General features: G+C 40.2%; 1 protein-coding gene across 4 annotated transcripts in view; it reads right to left on the bottom strand.

The window, feature by feature from the left end:
- Nucleotides 1-16,398, bottom strand: part of epha5 (EPH receptor A5) — a 116,056-nt gene that overhangs the window by 53,880 nt on the left and 45,778 nt on the right. For 3 of the 4 annotated variants that reach the window (XM_086054508.1, XM_086054510.1, XM_086054511.1), the window contains exons 1-2: nucleotides 5,454-5,716; nucleotides 440-504 (exon numbers count right to left, since the gene is read on the bottom strand). In XM_086054508.1, the coding sequence (XP_085910634.1) occupies nucleotides 440-504; nucleotides 5,454-5,541 (153 nt within the window). In that variant the 5' untranslated portion in view covers nucleotides 5,542-5,716. Of the gene's footprint in view, nucleotides 1-439; nucleotides 505-5,453; nucleotides 5,717-16,398 lie in introns of those variants that run through there. The other variant, XM_086054509.1, reaches the window with a different exon arrangement.

The raw sequence follows: 16,398 nt of genomic DNA, 5'->3' as shown, positions 1-16,398 counted from the left end.
ACCAGGACAAACAATCACCTTATTGCCCTTCCACAAAAACTCAGGACGGATAGCTAAACAGTTTGACTGTGAGCGAGTTGCTCATAGTTGAGGTGTTCTTGAAAGACTCCTGAATACGTTTCAAACGCCATTAATTGTCAATGACTGTTTTCCAACTTTCCTAAGTCCTCCTTTAATTAGCCCTTCTACTGGGAATACTAGGGACATGGAAATCCAATTCTTGGCCTGAGAATTAAATATGCCATGATGACTTTCAATAGTTTATTCATGAATTCAAACGACCCTTATAATTAACTAGAAGTTCTTGGAAACTTGAATGACCTTTAACATTCCAAAAACACATCCGGACGCTTTATTAAAAGGTGTAGCTGTCAGCCGTCATAGTAACTTTTCCCAGTGTGCTCTGTACGCCGTACGAATGGACTTCACGCACACTCACCCCATTTTTCGGGTACGACACCCATCCGAGGTCTCCCATCACAGAGCGAGAATCCAGCAGGTTAACTGTAAAATGAAAATAGCAGTGAGTCGAAATGAAAGACATACCAAGAAAGGTGTCGAATATGCGGTAGGTGATCTAACTGCCCTGTCGCCAGGTATAGCATCGGTTTTGTGTCACTTGCCGATAGAATGCAAAGCAGCATTTCGGGCATCAAAAGGTGTTAGGAATGCCAACGTGGTCACGTTTACATGACCATCAATTTACATATATTAAGGCGACTAGCGAAGGCTCGCCTCACGCAGACCTAGTCCAAATCTTCCTCCGTCAGCCTATTTTTTTTTTTTTTTTTTTCTGCCCCAACGCTGTCAAGCATAAGTAGCTGACCGTTGCACTCCTCCAAACCCGTCTCCTCCCCCTCCTCTAGGACAGTCACATTACTCGGAATTCCCGTCAATTTTTCCCGCGATAATTAATAATCACGATAACAATGGATCACCAGGACGTGTGAGCGCATCTGGATTCCCATTTTTACTCCATGTAGGGACCGTCTCTTGCTTATCTGCAGAAAATGTTAAAGCTGACATATGATGGGATGGTGGCACATCCCATAGTTTGGTATGAGTGGCGTGTTTTGAATAAAAACAGACGGTTACTACTTTACTATTTTGAACGGGAATGAGAAATTTCAGCATGACTACATTCAGCTTTTCATCAAATATTTATATCGTCATTAACTAAATATATTTGGTGAAATATTTTGCCTTTGAGCAGTTGGAATATGTTGGTAAGAGACAAATGAATAAAGTGCACCAAAGTCATTTTCACATCACATTCGATAGCAATAACATTGATAACACGATTGAAAACAGAGGTTGAGCTGGCGTATCACTCACTCTAAAAGCAGCTTGAGTCATGTGGGCAGGGTTCACTTGACTATCTCATCAGTGATAATGTTGAACTTGTTCCGTGCTACACACTGTGCGCTCAATAAAGGGCGTAAGTCCAGCGTGAAGGATCCTTTTAGTCTTTGTTTGTTGACCTGCAGTTATGCAATTTATTTCATTATTACAGGAAGTAATCGGTGAGAAAAAAGTTCCGCCCGCAGGATGGGCATTGGTCTTAATTTCTTTAGTTCCGGCCGCAGGATTGGCATTGGTCTTAATTTCTTTAATCGTCGATGGAAAAATGAACATGATGGAATTTCTACATGAACATTATAAGGAATACAATAATTTGTTGTTGAATATTCTGAACTCCTATTTTTTATGAGGGTGTTGTATTGACCGGAATATTGTCGCACAGGCTGTAGCTCAACTCCCCAGAGCTGACACCAATTTTGGGGTTCTTTAGACAGCAAACTAGGTGAGGCTGATTCAACAGTGCCTCTGCTGGTTGCAGCCATGTAGTGCACGCAAATGTTCCTCAATAGCTTCCAAGGCATCAATTTCTGGTATCCTTTATTATCAGAGTGAATTACACAAATGACTTAAGATTCAAAACAACAATAAAGTGTAGATGTTTTTAAATCCGGGTTTAAAACTATGCCCTTTTTCCTATACCTGTGATTGAGGTCGTCCAAAGCTTTTTTCACAATCCAAAATCTTGTTCTTGCGCTGTATACTCTTTTTTAGTAAGCTAGTTTTTATTTGAAATATATTCCTCTTTTCTTTGTTTGTAACTTCCTTTAAATGTTGCACTTTTAATAATGTCAAGCACATTGCATTTCCATGTGTATAAGCTGCTGCCTTGCCTAAAGGTAATGTCTAGTGGCTGTGAAAAACAATTACTCTTAGTGACGCTACGAAAGCTTACCTAAAATTTTAACATAAACTCCACATCCTCCCACAGTAACTTCGCAAGGAGCAACAACCGTTACATTAGGTGACTCTACAGTATGCAAATAGCCAACGACGTGCCCTGATGTCCACATAATAAGTGCCGAGAGCGGCTGGTGGCCAATGCTAATGGGCTAATGTGGCTAACTGACTTATGACCGTGCTTGCTAACTGCAGGATACTAGCACAGCACATGTACTTATTATTTGTCATGAAACCATTGCTGTGAAGAACATCAATGCGGTTGGTAATAAGGAGTTATAAGGCAACAAAGTTCTTATTTAGCTTCACCGCTGCGACTAAAATGAAATAAAATGTCTGCAACAATGCCAGACAACTTATTACACTATTTAAAGCGGATGTCAACCCAAACACATTTTTTTCAAGAATATGTTCTCAGCAGGCCCACTAGTTGAAACACGGCATTCTGATTCATTTTGAGTTTGTGTATATATAATATAAATTAAGCAGCAAAATGCACTCGTTTTTAGCCATCTCCGGGGGCGGCCATTTTGTCTTCTGTCAACTGAAAATGACATCACAACAACTAGAAGACAAAATAGCCGGCCTCAGAGATGGCTAAAAACGAGTGCATTTTGCTGCTTAACTTATATTATATATACACAAACTCAAAATGAATCAGAATGCCGTGTTTCAACAAGTGGGCCTGCTGGGAACATATTCTTGAAAAAAAATATGTAATATGTTTGGGTTGACTTCCGCTTTAACTTTTATGGCACGTGTATCGTTAAGCATTCAATATCATGATGGAATCTAAGTAAACATCTATTAAATTTGACATTTTTTTGTAATTTTATCACCCCCCCCAAAAAAAATAAAAATGTCACTTTAAGACATGCAAGACATAGACGCTGGAATGAGATAATGTTAATCAAAATCCATGGAGGCGTTTTTTTTGTATGTGGGTAGGGTCGGTCTGAGGCAAACCTTGTTCTCTCTCCAACCCTTCCCCTACACACTCCGCTAGTCTTAAAGTCTCAACTGCTCTGCCGAGAATAATAAAAGATGTCCTTTGGCGCCGATTAGACAACTAATTAGGCCATAAAGAAGAGATAAGTGATGCTGAACTAGATCATATGGGATACGTGTCTGCTTTCACTCTACCTTCAACCATTTAACTCGTGACAATGATCTACTCGAGGCATCCGGAAGAGTCATCGCTTCTCAGTGTCGGAGGGGCCCTCAAGTGTTGCACTGATGTTATTTGAAAGATATTTGACATATTCAGAGGAGTGCATCGATTTTTAGCTTGGGAAGTCTTTTTAAAATAAAAAGGCAAGAGTAGCTCCGCTAGCAAGGTGCTTAGCACTTATGTGCCCTCAGTATTAACGACGTGGTCTCCTTTTCTCTCCAAATCTGCCTTCATGCAAGGCCCCGTTATCTTAATTGCTTACCTTCACTCATGCATTACACACACAGCCACTTTAATCAACTCATTTTGTGTAATTTAGCCAAATGTGGCAAATCTGCTCTCTTCATATCAACGCCATTAAGTGTGATGGGTTTGGCCCTCACTAACGTGCGCCCTCGCATACCCGAAACCATCCTCATTAGTCAGATATTATTATTATTATTATTATTATTATTAATAGGGGCCCGGTGTTCCTCTCCAAAACAGATGTGTGAGCATCGTGCAGCAAACTGACATGTTTGGAGAAAGTAATCAATTAAAATGAGCACGGACTCGCTCCAAAAGAGGGAATTAATCAACTTGTAACTGTTTTCCCTCCAAAGTGGCTCATCAGTGATGTTACTAAACTCGACGAGAGGTTCCCTCACTCCTGGAGCACATATTAAATATTAAAGGAGCCATTAAGGTCGTTGGTATTCACAGTTTCTTCCTCCAATTAATCACACGCCTCACAAACAAGAGAAAGAAAATTGCATTTGTCTAAAGCTATTAGATTGATGGAAATAAATTATACTGCAGAGCATGAAAGATGTCCCCCCCAAAAAAAAAATTCAAAGTTGTATAAAAATAATATACAAACAATTGTTTGTATAGGAAGTGAGCATAATTCTGTTGAGTGCAGATCATTCTACTTTTGGTTAATGGTTAAATGGCGATTAAGAATCAGGAAAGGAATTCAAGGATTTCACTATTTGGCAACACCCAGCAGTGGTCGCATGTAAACTGACACTCAACTAGTTTGTTGCCTAAACGGGCTGCAGATCAAATCAAAACAGGAAGTAAATGTTCTGTACAATCAAGGTGGTCTTTTGACGCCAGGAATTTGGGGTCCCGTGGAGAAAAAAAAAGACACTTGGGGCCCTAGCACTTAAAATGAAAGTTGTACGATTTCATAGAGCCTCTGTCAGTCATGTTCCCTTTGACTCATCATGATGTTTCTCCTCGAATGTACCAGTATGTATTTGCAGTATGTTTGGATATAAACCAGGACTCTTGTGTGATGTATCAGGTGAATTCCAACTTTTTAGATGAAAGATGCCGTGCACAAAAAAAAACAACAAAAAAAAAACCACCAGTAGCAATCAATTCTACAGCCACACAATGGCCAAACACTTCAGTGCACTTTAAACTTTGTCCAAATAAATCTCTCATGCGAAGAATAAGCAGGCTGAAGAATGTTCTCTCTTTCCCGGGATAATGCCAACTAATAGCCCTCGACAAAAGCCTTCATCTCCCACCATTAGAATTCTGCACAGTGTGCAGACAATAGCGTGGGAACACAACCTGACACTCTGTTCCATGCTGTATTGACATCACCCCTTTAGATGTCGAATGTGACAGGTGAATGTGACGCACCGGTTGAGTTGAGGTGACTTATGTCATCATGTTTGCACCGGCTGATGAAACGATAGTAACAATTTATGGCATTTTATTCGATTTACGGTACCAGATAAACACCGCTGATGACTTCATTTTTATAAGGAAAAACCAACACATTAAAATGAACACCTTAAAGTGTTTCCTCAAGGTGTTTGCTCACACGCAGTGCGCTGTTACTCCACGCAAATCTTCAAGTGACTGGTTATCTGTAAAAGTGCATGTTCTGTGCAAATGGTCTTTTGAGGCGTCTGACGACATGTCAGAAGGAGGCGAGCCACGCGCGGTGGTCCCCGATTAAAGTGATTAAACCCTTGCCGGTGACAAGTCAAGCCCAAGAGGTGAAGCTGAGAGGCACACGGCTTACCTTCATTTGCCGGGATGCACCACGCCACACTCCAAACCCACGTCCACGCCACCAGCCCCGCGCCACAACTCCTCCAACGCGCTTTCATGGCGCATCCAAAAAAAAAAAAAAAAACAAAGGCAAGGGAAAGAAAACAAACGCGGCCGATGTAAACGTGACTCGGTGCCTAAAGAGCGGCTGTTTCCGTCAGCAGTCGCGTGGGGGAAGCATGAGTGACGTGGAGTGTCCGCTCAGTGGGGTGAGAGCTCATGTTCTGCGGCGGACTGCCGGGGAGCTGAAAGCAACTGTGCGCACACCAGCCGGAGAGACGGGCGGCACGCCGGAGGGGGGCGGGGCTAAGATGCCAACCTCTCCAATCACCGAGCGCCCACAGGTAAACCCCAATGCAAGACCCCCGTGCTGCAAAAGGCACGACATTCCTCCTCATAATAAAGTCATAATGACATTACTTGCGCTAGTGTGGACCTTTCATTGGATGTGACGCATCCAGATGGGCTTCTCAAGTCTCAAGTCAACTCAACTTTTATTTATAACCCATCGCTGCGCACAAAAGTGCTGTAAATGGAGTAAAAAATAAATAAATAAAAAATAGCAAATAGAAAATACTGACTGTGTAGGCAATGTTTTAAGGAACATTTTGACATTCTTTACTGGTTTACAAGTTAACCACAAGATAAATACATTACAACCAGCATTCAAGTAAAACTTGAATACAAACTTGAAATGCCGATTTGATGAGTATGCCATTAAAATTCTAGATTTTTGACAAATAGCTATTTGGTAGCAAGCTAGCTAGCTAGCTAGATAGGTAGATAGATAGATAGATCGATAGATAGATAGATAGATAGATAGATAGATAGATAGATAGATAGATAGATAGACAGAACAAATATCATGAAGAAACAACACTTTCGTTCCCTCCTTTATGTGATCACTTTTACTGAATCTTGTTGCCATCTCCATTGTGCTTTTTTTTTTTCAGACACCCTCAGGCGGCAGCTAATCGAGGTGCGAATCTGTGGTGTAAACTTTAGGAATCGTGACTCACTGACAAGTGTTACTGCACTCCTACTCTGATGTGTGTTGTTTAACTACACAGTAGGCCTATTCATTTTCTTTATATATTTTATGCCCTCCATCCATATTGTGACATACGCGTGATCAGACAACTAAGTAGCAAAGTCGGCAGAAGAAAACCACATACTGAATACCGACCTGTTTTTTATTTATTTATTTTTTTCAACAATTATCATGTACATGTCATATTGTATTTCTAATAGATACACGCAGTGTAGTTCCACACAACTGCAAACAGTACAGACACATTGTTAAATGGTGTGCATTATATCTAAAAATGTTTTAGCCTCATACAATGTGCCAGTCAAAACTGAGCATAATCGAATGTATAAACACATTCACCCACTCATGCAACTCTTGTATGATAATATGTCGAGCTGGGCATTCCGCCTAAGTGACGGACCGGTCCGTCTTTCCGCCTGTGACGGACACCCATATGCATGCATTTCCAATATTATGACAGCAATAGTATAGTGGTGGGTGCTTGGGTCAAGCACAATGTTTGTTATTGTGCAGTCAGCAACATAATTAGCTAGTTACATGAGCAAAGGCACAATATTCACTCATCACAAAAGAAAACATTAAATGTGAAGAGTTGATCTTCTACTTGTTAGTAGTACTTGGCATTTTTTGCATGCCCATACTGTATTATTTCTGCACACGTTCTTTAAAGTTTCATTTGCATGAGTCAAGTCTCCCAACAGTCACAATATAGTTATTTTCTGGCGTTTTATTCCTGTTATTTTTAAAAAAACATTGCTATAATGTATTTCACTATTCATTTGGTTTATTCTGATGACACCCCCATGCACTTTGTGCTCGCCTACTGCGAAACGTGGGTTGCTACATACCACCCGTCATGACCTCCTTTGTACATCCTAAACATTCTCACCTTTCCGAGTAAGAAATAGAATCTTTAACGACTCTTGCATCTTCGTCATGTGAAAGATGAGCATCGTAGGTGTGTTGGCTATGTGTGTGTGTGTGCGTATGTAACAGCGGGTGTGGAGGTGGTTGTGGGATGCCAGAAAAGTGCGGTTTTCTGAAAGTGTTGCTGCTTAATTCTCCACGTTTGTGAAGAATGCCACAAAAAGAAAAATTCAAGTCTCCAAAACACGTTCTCAGATGATGATGACGATGAGCGTGATTTGATTTTGTAATTTGTTGTTCATTTTTCTTTGTAGCTTTTTTTTTTTTTTTTTTGCATGTTGGTATCAATAGAATCATAGAAGGTCTGTTTTGTGATTTGCATGACCGTTTGCATGAATGTTTTTTTGGATTAAAACTGGGGGACTTGATTATTTTTGGTGGCGTTAGGAAGGTTTTTTTTTTTTTGCAGTGTGGATACCTGTCAAGTTCTACACTTTTGGTGTAATTTGTACAGGTGGAAACACCTTTTCAAATATGTACGCCGTACGTCGCGAATCTGTCAACCATTGTCAATTTTATCAGTGACATCCGTTCCATTTTATGACGTCCAACCGTAGTCGGGAGACGCAAGGGAAAGCTTTCTCCGGGGCACAACTTCTGTTACCAGTGGTATGGTTACACATCATACATTTTGGCTCTGACAAAAAATAAAAGACAAAAAAAAAAAAAAACAAGAAAAAAGCATTGCTAAGGCACTCTTATTCGGGATTATTAACAAAGCTTTTTAAAAGCAACCTAAAATATGTTACACAAAATCCTGCTGAATTCTCGTGAGAACAGGCTCAAGCGAAAAAAACAAACTGACAAGCAAGTAAACACAAGACCTGACTGTGCCCGTGTTTGTTATGATTGAAATACGGGAACAAAAAACATTTATTTCAAGCCTTAATTTAACGGCAAAACCTCAACGTGACGTCCAAGTAGGCCATGCCCTTCAACATGTGAACCATTTTTCACAGTTTTTTTGCAAGCAACTGGCCTGACTCCAGCATGCGGCAGTGTTTGACTTCCAAGCGCACTGATTGGGTGCGATGAGAAGCGATGGTACCTTGTGGGCTCAACGGTCAACTGTCGTTTCGTGCCAGCCCGCTCATGTGGCACACCGAGGGGAGCCAACGGGAGGAAGGAAGGTCGAATGTGACACACAATCGGACCTGACAAGTGGCCACAACATTATGGCCACTTGTAAAAGGTAACAAGACCCAAAACGAAAGGTGAATCAAAGTGTCTGCCTTTACAAAGATAATGATCCTTCATTTTCATGAACACAGTCAGGGGAGTTAATTTCACAAAATGGTGACTTAGTGCGCAGGTGGCAGTGGTGTAAAACGGCACTGAATCATAACACGAGCCGTGAGTCATAATTTTCACTCATTTAGCATTTCGAGATTCAAAATGAAAGTGACCGTGCGGTGCATTCGACCGAAGACGAATCACACTCAATTTTTGTGCTGTAAGCAAATCTAAAGAGGTGGGCATTCCGTCAGTAATTAGAGGAACATCTAGTTAGTCAGACCGCCACTAACTAACTAATTGGCAAGTTCTCAACCTTCAAACAAAGTTCTGCCATTCAGACTCTTTGGCCTCTAGTTGAACCCGAAACATGGAACTCATGTTTTGGGCTTATAAAGAAGGAAAGCTCCCCAAAATACACACAAACATACACACGCATGCACACACACACACACCCTTGGGCATCGTTAAGCCCCGCTTAGCAGCTCAGTGAGTCTGGCAGGCAGCGCTGCTGATATTCTCGCTCTATTTTGGCTGCTCCCCCTCTGCATGCCGCTCCAAATCCTGCTGCTCTTCTTTCACACATTTTATCTCCCAACTCAGGACTTACAGAATATATACTTCATGTGAAAAGGGGTGTGTGTATAGGGCCACAGGGATAACTTATTCCAAGTGCAATCCTCCGAAAGGAAGGAAAAAAGAAGCCTGGGAATGCATGACAAGCCTCCACATAAACCCTCAAAGACAAAGTGTTCTCATTTCGACTAAGTGCAGCTTATGATAATTTTATTACAGTAAGTGAAATACGTTATTCTATTTGAAATGAACTTCAACACAACATTCAGCATGGTTCCTGTTATCGGGATTTTGTATTAAAGACAGTTTCTCGTTGCAGAGCAATGAATTGAACATTTAAAAACGATAAAATAATTATCGCAGTTGATGTGCAGTTTTTTTCTTAGTTATATTTGGAAGCATAAATTAAATTCAAAACCATTATCCTTAAAGGGAAGTAAACCCCCAAATGTATATGTTCTATGTAGCCCCACTAGTCGAAATAGAGCATTCCGATTAATAACGATCGGCGTTTGTGGAATATGAGTTTGTAGCTCTCTCAGGGGGCGGCCATGTTGTTACACTCTAAAAACAGTTGGGTTAAAAATAACACAATGTGTTTGCAGTGAACAACATAAAAAAATAATGTTTTAGTACAGCAGTCTTTAGTTCAGTAGACTATGTTGAATATTCGGTGTTTAAATTCAATAGTAGAAAAACTACCTGGACTCATTTTCCGTATGTGGCCACAAAGCGTTGAACATTCAACACTCAATAGGCTACTCCATACTGATGACTTTAATTAGGTACTCAATGTCCTCTTTACAGCAATAACACATATTGACTGTACGCGAAGGTCAATGTTCAGTTAACTCATTCACTGCCATTGACATATTTATTTGTCTTTTCACAGTCCAGCCATTCAAGCCCAGGAATTCATTTATATTCTTTTCACTTTTTTTTTTTCAAACGTTAGTGTAAAAGAGGGTCTGAAAAATGTCTGACAGTAAATGAGTTCATGACAATCCAAATTTGGCATTATTATTTTTGCAAACACAGACTTGTATTAGATATCTGTAGATTGCGCAAGGGGACCCAATGTTAGTGTGTAGTATTTTTTTTTTTTTTTAAAAAGCTCTCAAACACAACAGGGATTCACATCATCACGGCACCCTTATTTAATCTCTATATGAGCTGTATTTCCTTCCCCTCAGGGTTGATTTGAATGTTGTGTGTGAAGATGAGAAGAGCCCATAAAGAACTGGAAGGTGTGTGTTGATGTGCGCAAGGAAAAGGACCATTAGAGGTTCCCTGTGGAGTATGCACATACCATATTTGCCTTTGAATCCCACCCAAGGGAAGCAATCATGCACAAATGTACACATGCGCTTTTATGTGTGTGAGAGGGAGAAAAACAGTTTTGAGGTGAGTTTCTGAACACACAGAAGAACAGCTGTCACACTGATACGAGCGATTCTAAATGTGCAACTCAATTACATGTTTTATATTTATCCATTGAGCGTAGCTCATTTGCATCCTGCATCCATGGTTGCTTCTATAGAGTGACATGTGGTTACGCTATTGCTTACATGAAAATTATAATTAGCATGTAGCCTCACCGAGAAACATGTCACAGAAAAGAAGCAATGTAGTTTATGTTGTGGTTCATGTAACGATAAACTGGAATGGTTGGCTGGGAAGTGAAGAAAACAAATACAAGTTTTCAATTCTGGAATTCTGCTAGCAATTACGCATTCAGTGATATGCTATTTACGTTAAAACAGGGGTGTCAAACTCATTTTTTGGTCGGGGGCCACATTGTAGTTGTGGTGACCCTTGTAGGGCCGTCATGACTGTGTTCCCACCCCGTATGACTGCCTTATATGATCACGTATACACAACAAATTGATGGATAGCTAGTTTTGAAATTAGAAGCCGGAGGTAATTGTTTGTTCAATTATTTTGAAGGGGAGGATTGGTAACAAATAACACATTGCAATATCTCATATCTTAGTGTCGTTAAAGGTGAAAACAATTGGCAAGAATCGTGAAGTTGACGCACATGATTTGCCTTCGCGGGCCACGTAAAATGATCTTGCGGGCCGGATCTGGCCCCCGGGCCTTGACTTTGACACCGGTGCTTTAAAATATTTTTAGATGTAATTGATATTCAAAGTGCCAAGTGAATTTAAAGATGTGTTCCTCTATACATTATAAACGTTTGAAGCCTAAATGTTTTTTTTTTTATTTCAGTTTTCCTGATGTTAATGGTGTGCCGACTTGGGAATCCAGCATGAAGCGCCCTCCCCCACTATGTAAGAACTCATCAGTGGCTATCTGGGGCAACTCCAAGTTACTCAGTTATAATAACACGGTTAACTAACAATCTATAAATACACCCCCAAAAACGTAAGTGTATGTTGAGTTTTTCGGAATATGTTGACATATAAAGCATTGCGGGTATTTAACTAGCAGGAAGCATGTGTTCAAATGTCTGCAGTGTAGAGTGAGTCACAGGCTGAGAACGTGTGCCCGCCATGTTTAATAAATGGTTAACTTTCCCTTAAGCGTCTCTGTTATGTGGACCCACTCAAACAACAAGCTCGCTGCCCTTTCTGCGGCAACTGAAGCCTGTTAGCCTGCGAGCTAGCTGACGGCTACGCTTGTCGGCACGGTGTGGAAAAACCCAGCGACGATGTGGTGGGATATACTACTACTATTACTATATTCTATCTATTGCGCATTTAGGAGGACCCATTTTCATGACTCAACCAAATATAGGGATGCGTAGGCATAAGAAAGATGCTATGCATACATACAGTATAACATACACTATGCATTCTATACACTGACCATTTTTGGATTCATTCAAATTTAGTTAACAGCACTTTTTTCTAACAACACATTTTTTAGTTTTCACTTTGCAGGGACTTTACTTATATTGCATATATATTGCACATGTGTCATATTGCACTGAAAAAAACCAGACCCTTTCCTTTCGCGGTGAGTGAATTTTGGGTTCTATGGTTAGATCTGTGTCATTGCTGGAACCATTCGGTGATGGCATCTAAAAAGACAAAAGGTCAAAGAACGAAGAAAAGATATGCGCGGTTAATCATTTAGAAGCTCGCTGAGCATTTATGTAATCAAAACTATAAAATGGTGTTCCGAACCCAAGTAACAAAATAACGTTTGTCCTCACATGGAAAAATCTACCGCCTGCATTTACTAGTATTGCTGACTTTTCTTTCTTCCCCCCCCCCCCTTTTTTTTATGCCGAGTGCATACGGCAGCCAATTTTCATAATGATTCCAGTATAATTCCAGCTAGGGGAAGACAAAGAGAGCTGGCGGAACATTTTCAATCTGCGTAGGCATGGAAGGTGTGATAATGGGGTTGGATAAATTGGACTTGTTTGGCAAGGAAAACGTCTGGACAGGAAAAAGAGCAGTAGGCATTATCAGGCGCAGTCCTATTGAAGCACATAATATAAACTCTTTAAAGGCAAAACATGTTGGGTAAGGTCATGTCAAGAGCCTCCTGAGTCCCAAACACTTCAATTTGCCTCAGTCGGGGATTTACTGCGGTCTTGTGTTCAGTCTGCCTTTTTCACATGGGACCCATATTCTCCCATAGTGAGCAAAATTGATTCCGCATGCCATTGTATAGATGCTACAGCCACTATAGCAATATAATATCATACAATAAGTGGCCATAATATAACTTTCAGCCATGCCACCTCTCTTCATTTGCTTTTCAGATCCCTCCTGTGACATATAGTTGACGTTGCAGTTTTGACTATTTCAACAGTTTAAATTGCTGTCGTGGAGAACCGCTACCCTAATCAAATGCTTTGGCAAAGAAGTTTGAAGTTATTTAATCTGGTCTTGAGCTAAAACAGCAAAAAAGGTAAACACAGATGCACGCAATCCTGAATTGGATATTAGCTGATAGCTGTGGAGGAGGTAGCGGTACGCTTCCAGTTCTTCTCAGACATTTATATCTACTCGTGCTTGCCTGCACCCGCAGATGGTTTCATGACTGTTGTGTGTCTGCCAGGCGAGAGCTGGCACAGCTGCTGGACGCTGCACAGGATCTCTAATAGCACCTTCAATATGGAGCTAGCTCACAGTTGAATCACCCCAAAAAAATTAAACCTGTTGTGCTCAATAGGGACGTTCATCTTGGTTGTGAAAATGATGCTCTGACTGTATTTAGGTCGAATAAAAGAAATATGCTTTTGGTACTATGCAAGCTTCACTTGCTATCAAGCGCTTTGGATAAAACCTCTTCAACATCAGTTGCCTGATACGTAAACCTTCATGTGAAAGGTTTTCTTGAATAAAATGAGCTGGATACATGAAAATCACGCATTTAAAGGGAAGTCAACCCTTTTTTTTTTTTTTTAATTGGTTCAATGCAGGCCTACTAGTTGAAACAAGGTATTCTCATTAATATTGTGTTTGTGGAATGTGAGTTAAGCAGCAAAGTCCACCTGTTTTTAGGCATCTCAGAGGGCGGCCATTTTGTTACTTTCTGTGACATCACGGTTGATCAGATAACGACCAATCATGGCTCAGCTTCAGAAAATAACCGTGATGTCATTTTCAGTCGACATAAGTGACAAAATGGCCGCCCCCTGAGATGGCTAAAAAAGAGTGGATTTTGCTGCTTACCTCAAATTCCACAAATGGAATATTAATCAGAATGCCTTGTTTCAATAGTGGGCCTGCATACAATAAATTCTGGAAAAAAAATGTTGGGGCTGACTTCCACTTTAAAGAGGTGGGCCATGGGCCATGTTAATAGTTTAGCCTTGGCAGAGTTTTGTGCTCTAACTCAATACAGGCGTTTCGCTTTTCAGCTTTGTTTTTGACTTTTAACAACATTTTTCCTTGGTCTTCATTATTTGTTTTCCCAGGCCTATTTTGATTGACATTTTTACCTTCCTCATTATGTTTGATAGCAGGATTACCCGAAAACGTCACAACCAATTTTACTGCAACTTTATGAAGGAGTGTTTTCTCTGGCAAAGTAAGAAGCACTTACATTTTACTGCGAATTTGAATAAAAATACTGTTAGGGGGATTTTGTTTGTAACAATGGAGCTGTTCCCGCCACCCCACAATGTAAATGTCCCATTTCAGTCTTAAACTTACATTTCACACATTTGTATGGATATGAATATATGGTTACATAAAGCACATGTACTTTTTAATTCTCACATTGACTTTTACAAGTACAGTTTTTCCTTTGCAAAGAAGATATTTACTCTCTGTTTACCAAAGCTGGAAAGTCTTTCTTGGTTTGTTTGTTTGTACTACTTTGGAAAAACTGCACAACCAGCATCCATAATTTTTTTTTCAGTTTGTTATTTTCTCTTTTTTATCGTTTACAAGCAGAATGGAACCATTAGCCCTGCCCAAGAAAACAAATGCTTAAGTTCTTTTTCTTCTGCATTTGTTCTAAATGAAGGTAGTCTACCAAGTAGCATCCTGGTGGACAAACATTAATACGGTGTTCCACAATATACAGTACTGTGCTGTTTAGTTTTAGCTCGCCGGGAGCTTTGTTTTTATAATGACCCTTTTTCACAGCAGTCTGTATAACTTGTAAAACATTTACAATAGGACACAGTAGGTTCAAACAAGTGAATGCAAAACCAATGTCTACAAAACAATTAGCAGTTCTATTTCAATCCGTTTTGGTGAAAATCCGGATGATGGTGCAGTTATTTTGTCACCATTTGCGTCAAGTCAATATGGTACCATGGGAACCATCCGATACCCAAAATCATGCGGGCACCTGCTGCCTCTACTTCATCCTCCATTAATCAGGAAGTAGGCTTTTTTTTTGTTGTACTTTCAATTAAATGCACTTGTATCAAATTGTTGTTTATTTTGACTTGCATGATAGAATCTTTTTTTTTTTTTTTTTTTTTTTTTTACTAAGCAACTGTTCTTTTTATTTAGTTACGGTAGGTTGTCTGAAGGTCAACTTTGGAATCATTTTCCCGTTCCCATATGGCAGCATTCATTATTTTCACCTACTTAAGGTTAAATGCAGCCACTTGAGATGCACGGCAATTTTTGACTTAAAAAGCCGATGTGTTACAACACTGGCTCGTCTCATCAGTTCTCATCATTTACCTTCCAGGGGAGCGGCGGCGCAGCTGGTGACGCTGCAGTTGTGCTGCAAGAACAGCTTGCAGTCAGACATACAGGACAGCAATGAAAAGAGACATAAAAGATTTTATGGCTGGAGGTTTCTCTCATCTGCAGGGAGACAGTGTGGCCCAACATGCTTCAATTACTGATTTACGTCTTGGATTTATACCTTTATTTAATCTCTCCCACATGGCAAGTGCTGGGTCTCCAAATGTACCACGTACAAGCGGTGGGAAAAAGAAGACGAGGAAGAAAAAGTCCCCACCTAAACTAGAATTCACTCGCCTAAATCTACCCGCTGCAGGGATTTGTTGTCACTATCTGAATAATTATTGTGTAAAAGAGGTTACGTTCCAATTTACCATTGAGCTTCCCCTTTATAAATAAATAAAAACTAAACACGCACACAGATACAAGCGGGGCTTTAACAAGGTGATTTATGTTTGCATATTTACTGTTGTTATTGTGTGCGTGTGTGTGTCCGCGTGTGTGTGTGTGTGTGTGTGTAAACAGAAAACGGACCAGCTTATTTTAATCTTGCTTTATGGTGGTTTGGGAGTGCATTCCTGCATACATTGTGCAGATGACAAAGACAGTGCTGCATTCCATTATCAACCCCTATTTGTAAAACAATGTGGAAAATAATTTGGTATTAACTTGTCACAATGTCATTGGAAGAGAAAAGGGATTAAATACGCCACCGACAATTCACATACAAGCTTGTGTTTTGCACTGTAAAACGTGCGGAACCCAATCTTCCATGTTTCCTAGACTGTAGCCTCCCAGGAATGTCGGACGTGTGACATCCATCAATTTAAAATGCATTTGAATGACCAATATGATTGTCATAATTTCTGTATTTTTTTTTTTTTATGTTTCTGGGGGTTTGGCATAGTCCAAGATTCGATGGAAAGCGACGACTGTGTTGAGTCAATAGGCAGGGATGCACTTGAGTGGTTTTAAGAATGTGGTTTTTGATCAGT

The sequence above is a fragment of the Filicampus tigris genome, chromosome 15, assembly GCF_054856515.1.
Source record: "Filicampus tigris isolate MCC_2025a chromosome 15, RoL_Ftig_1.0, whole genome shotgun sequence".
NCBI classification, from domain to species: Eukaryota; Metazoa; Chordata; class Actinopteri; order Syngnathiformes; family Syngnathidae; genus Filicampus; species Filicampus tigris.
Note: the sequence above shows the minus strand (reverse complement) of the source record. Positions and strands in the feature narration are given on the sequence as shown.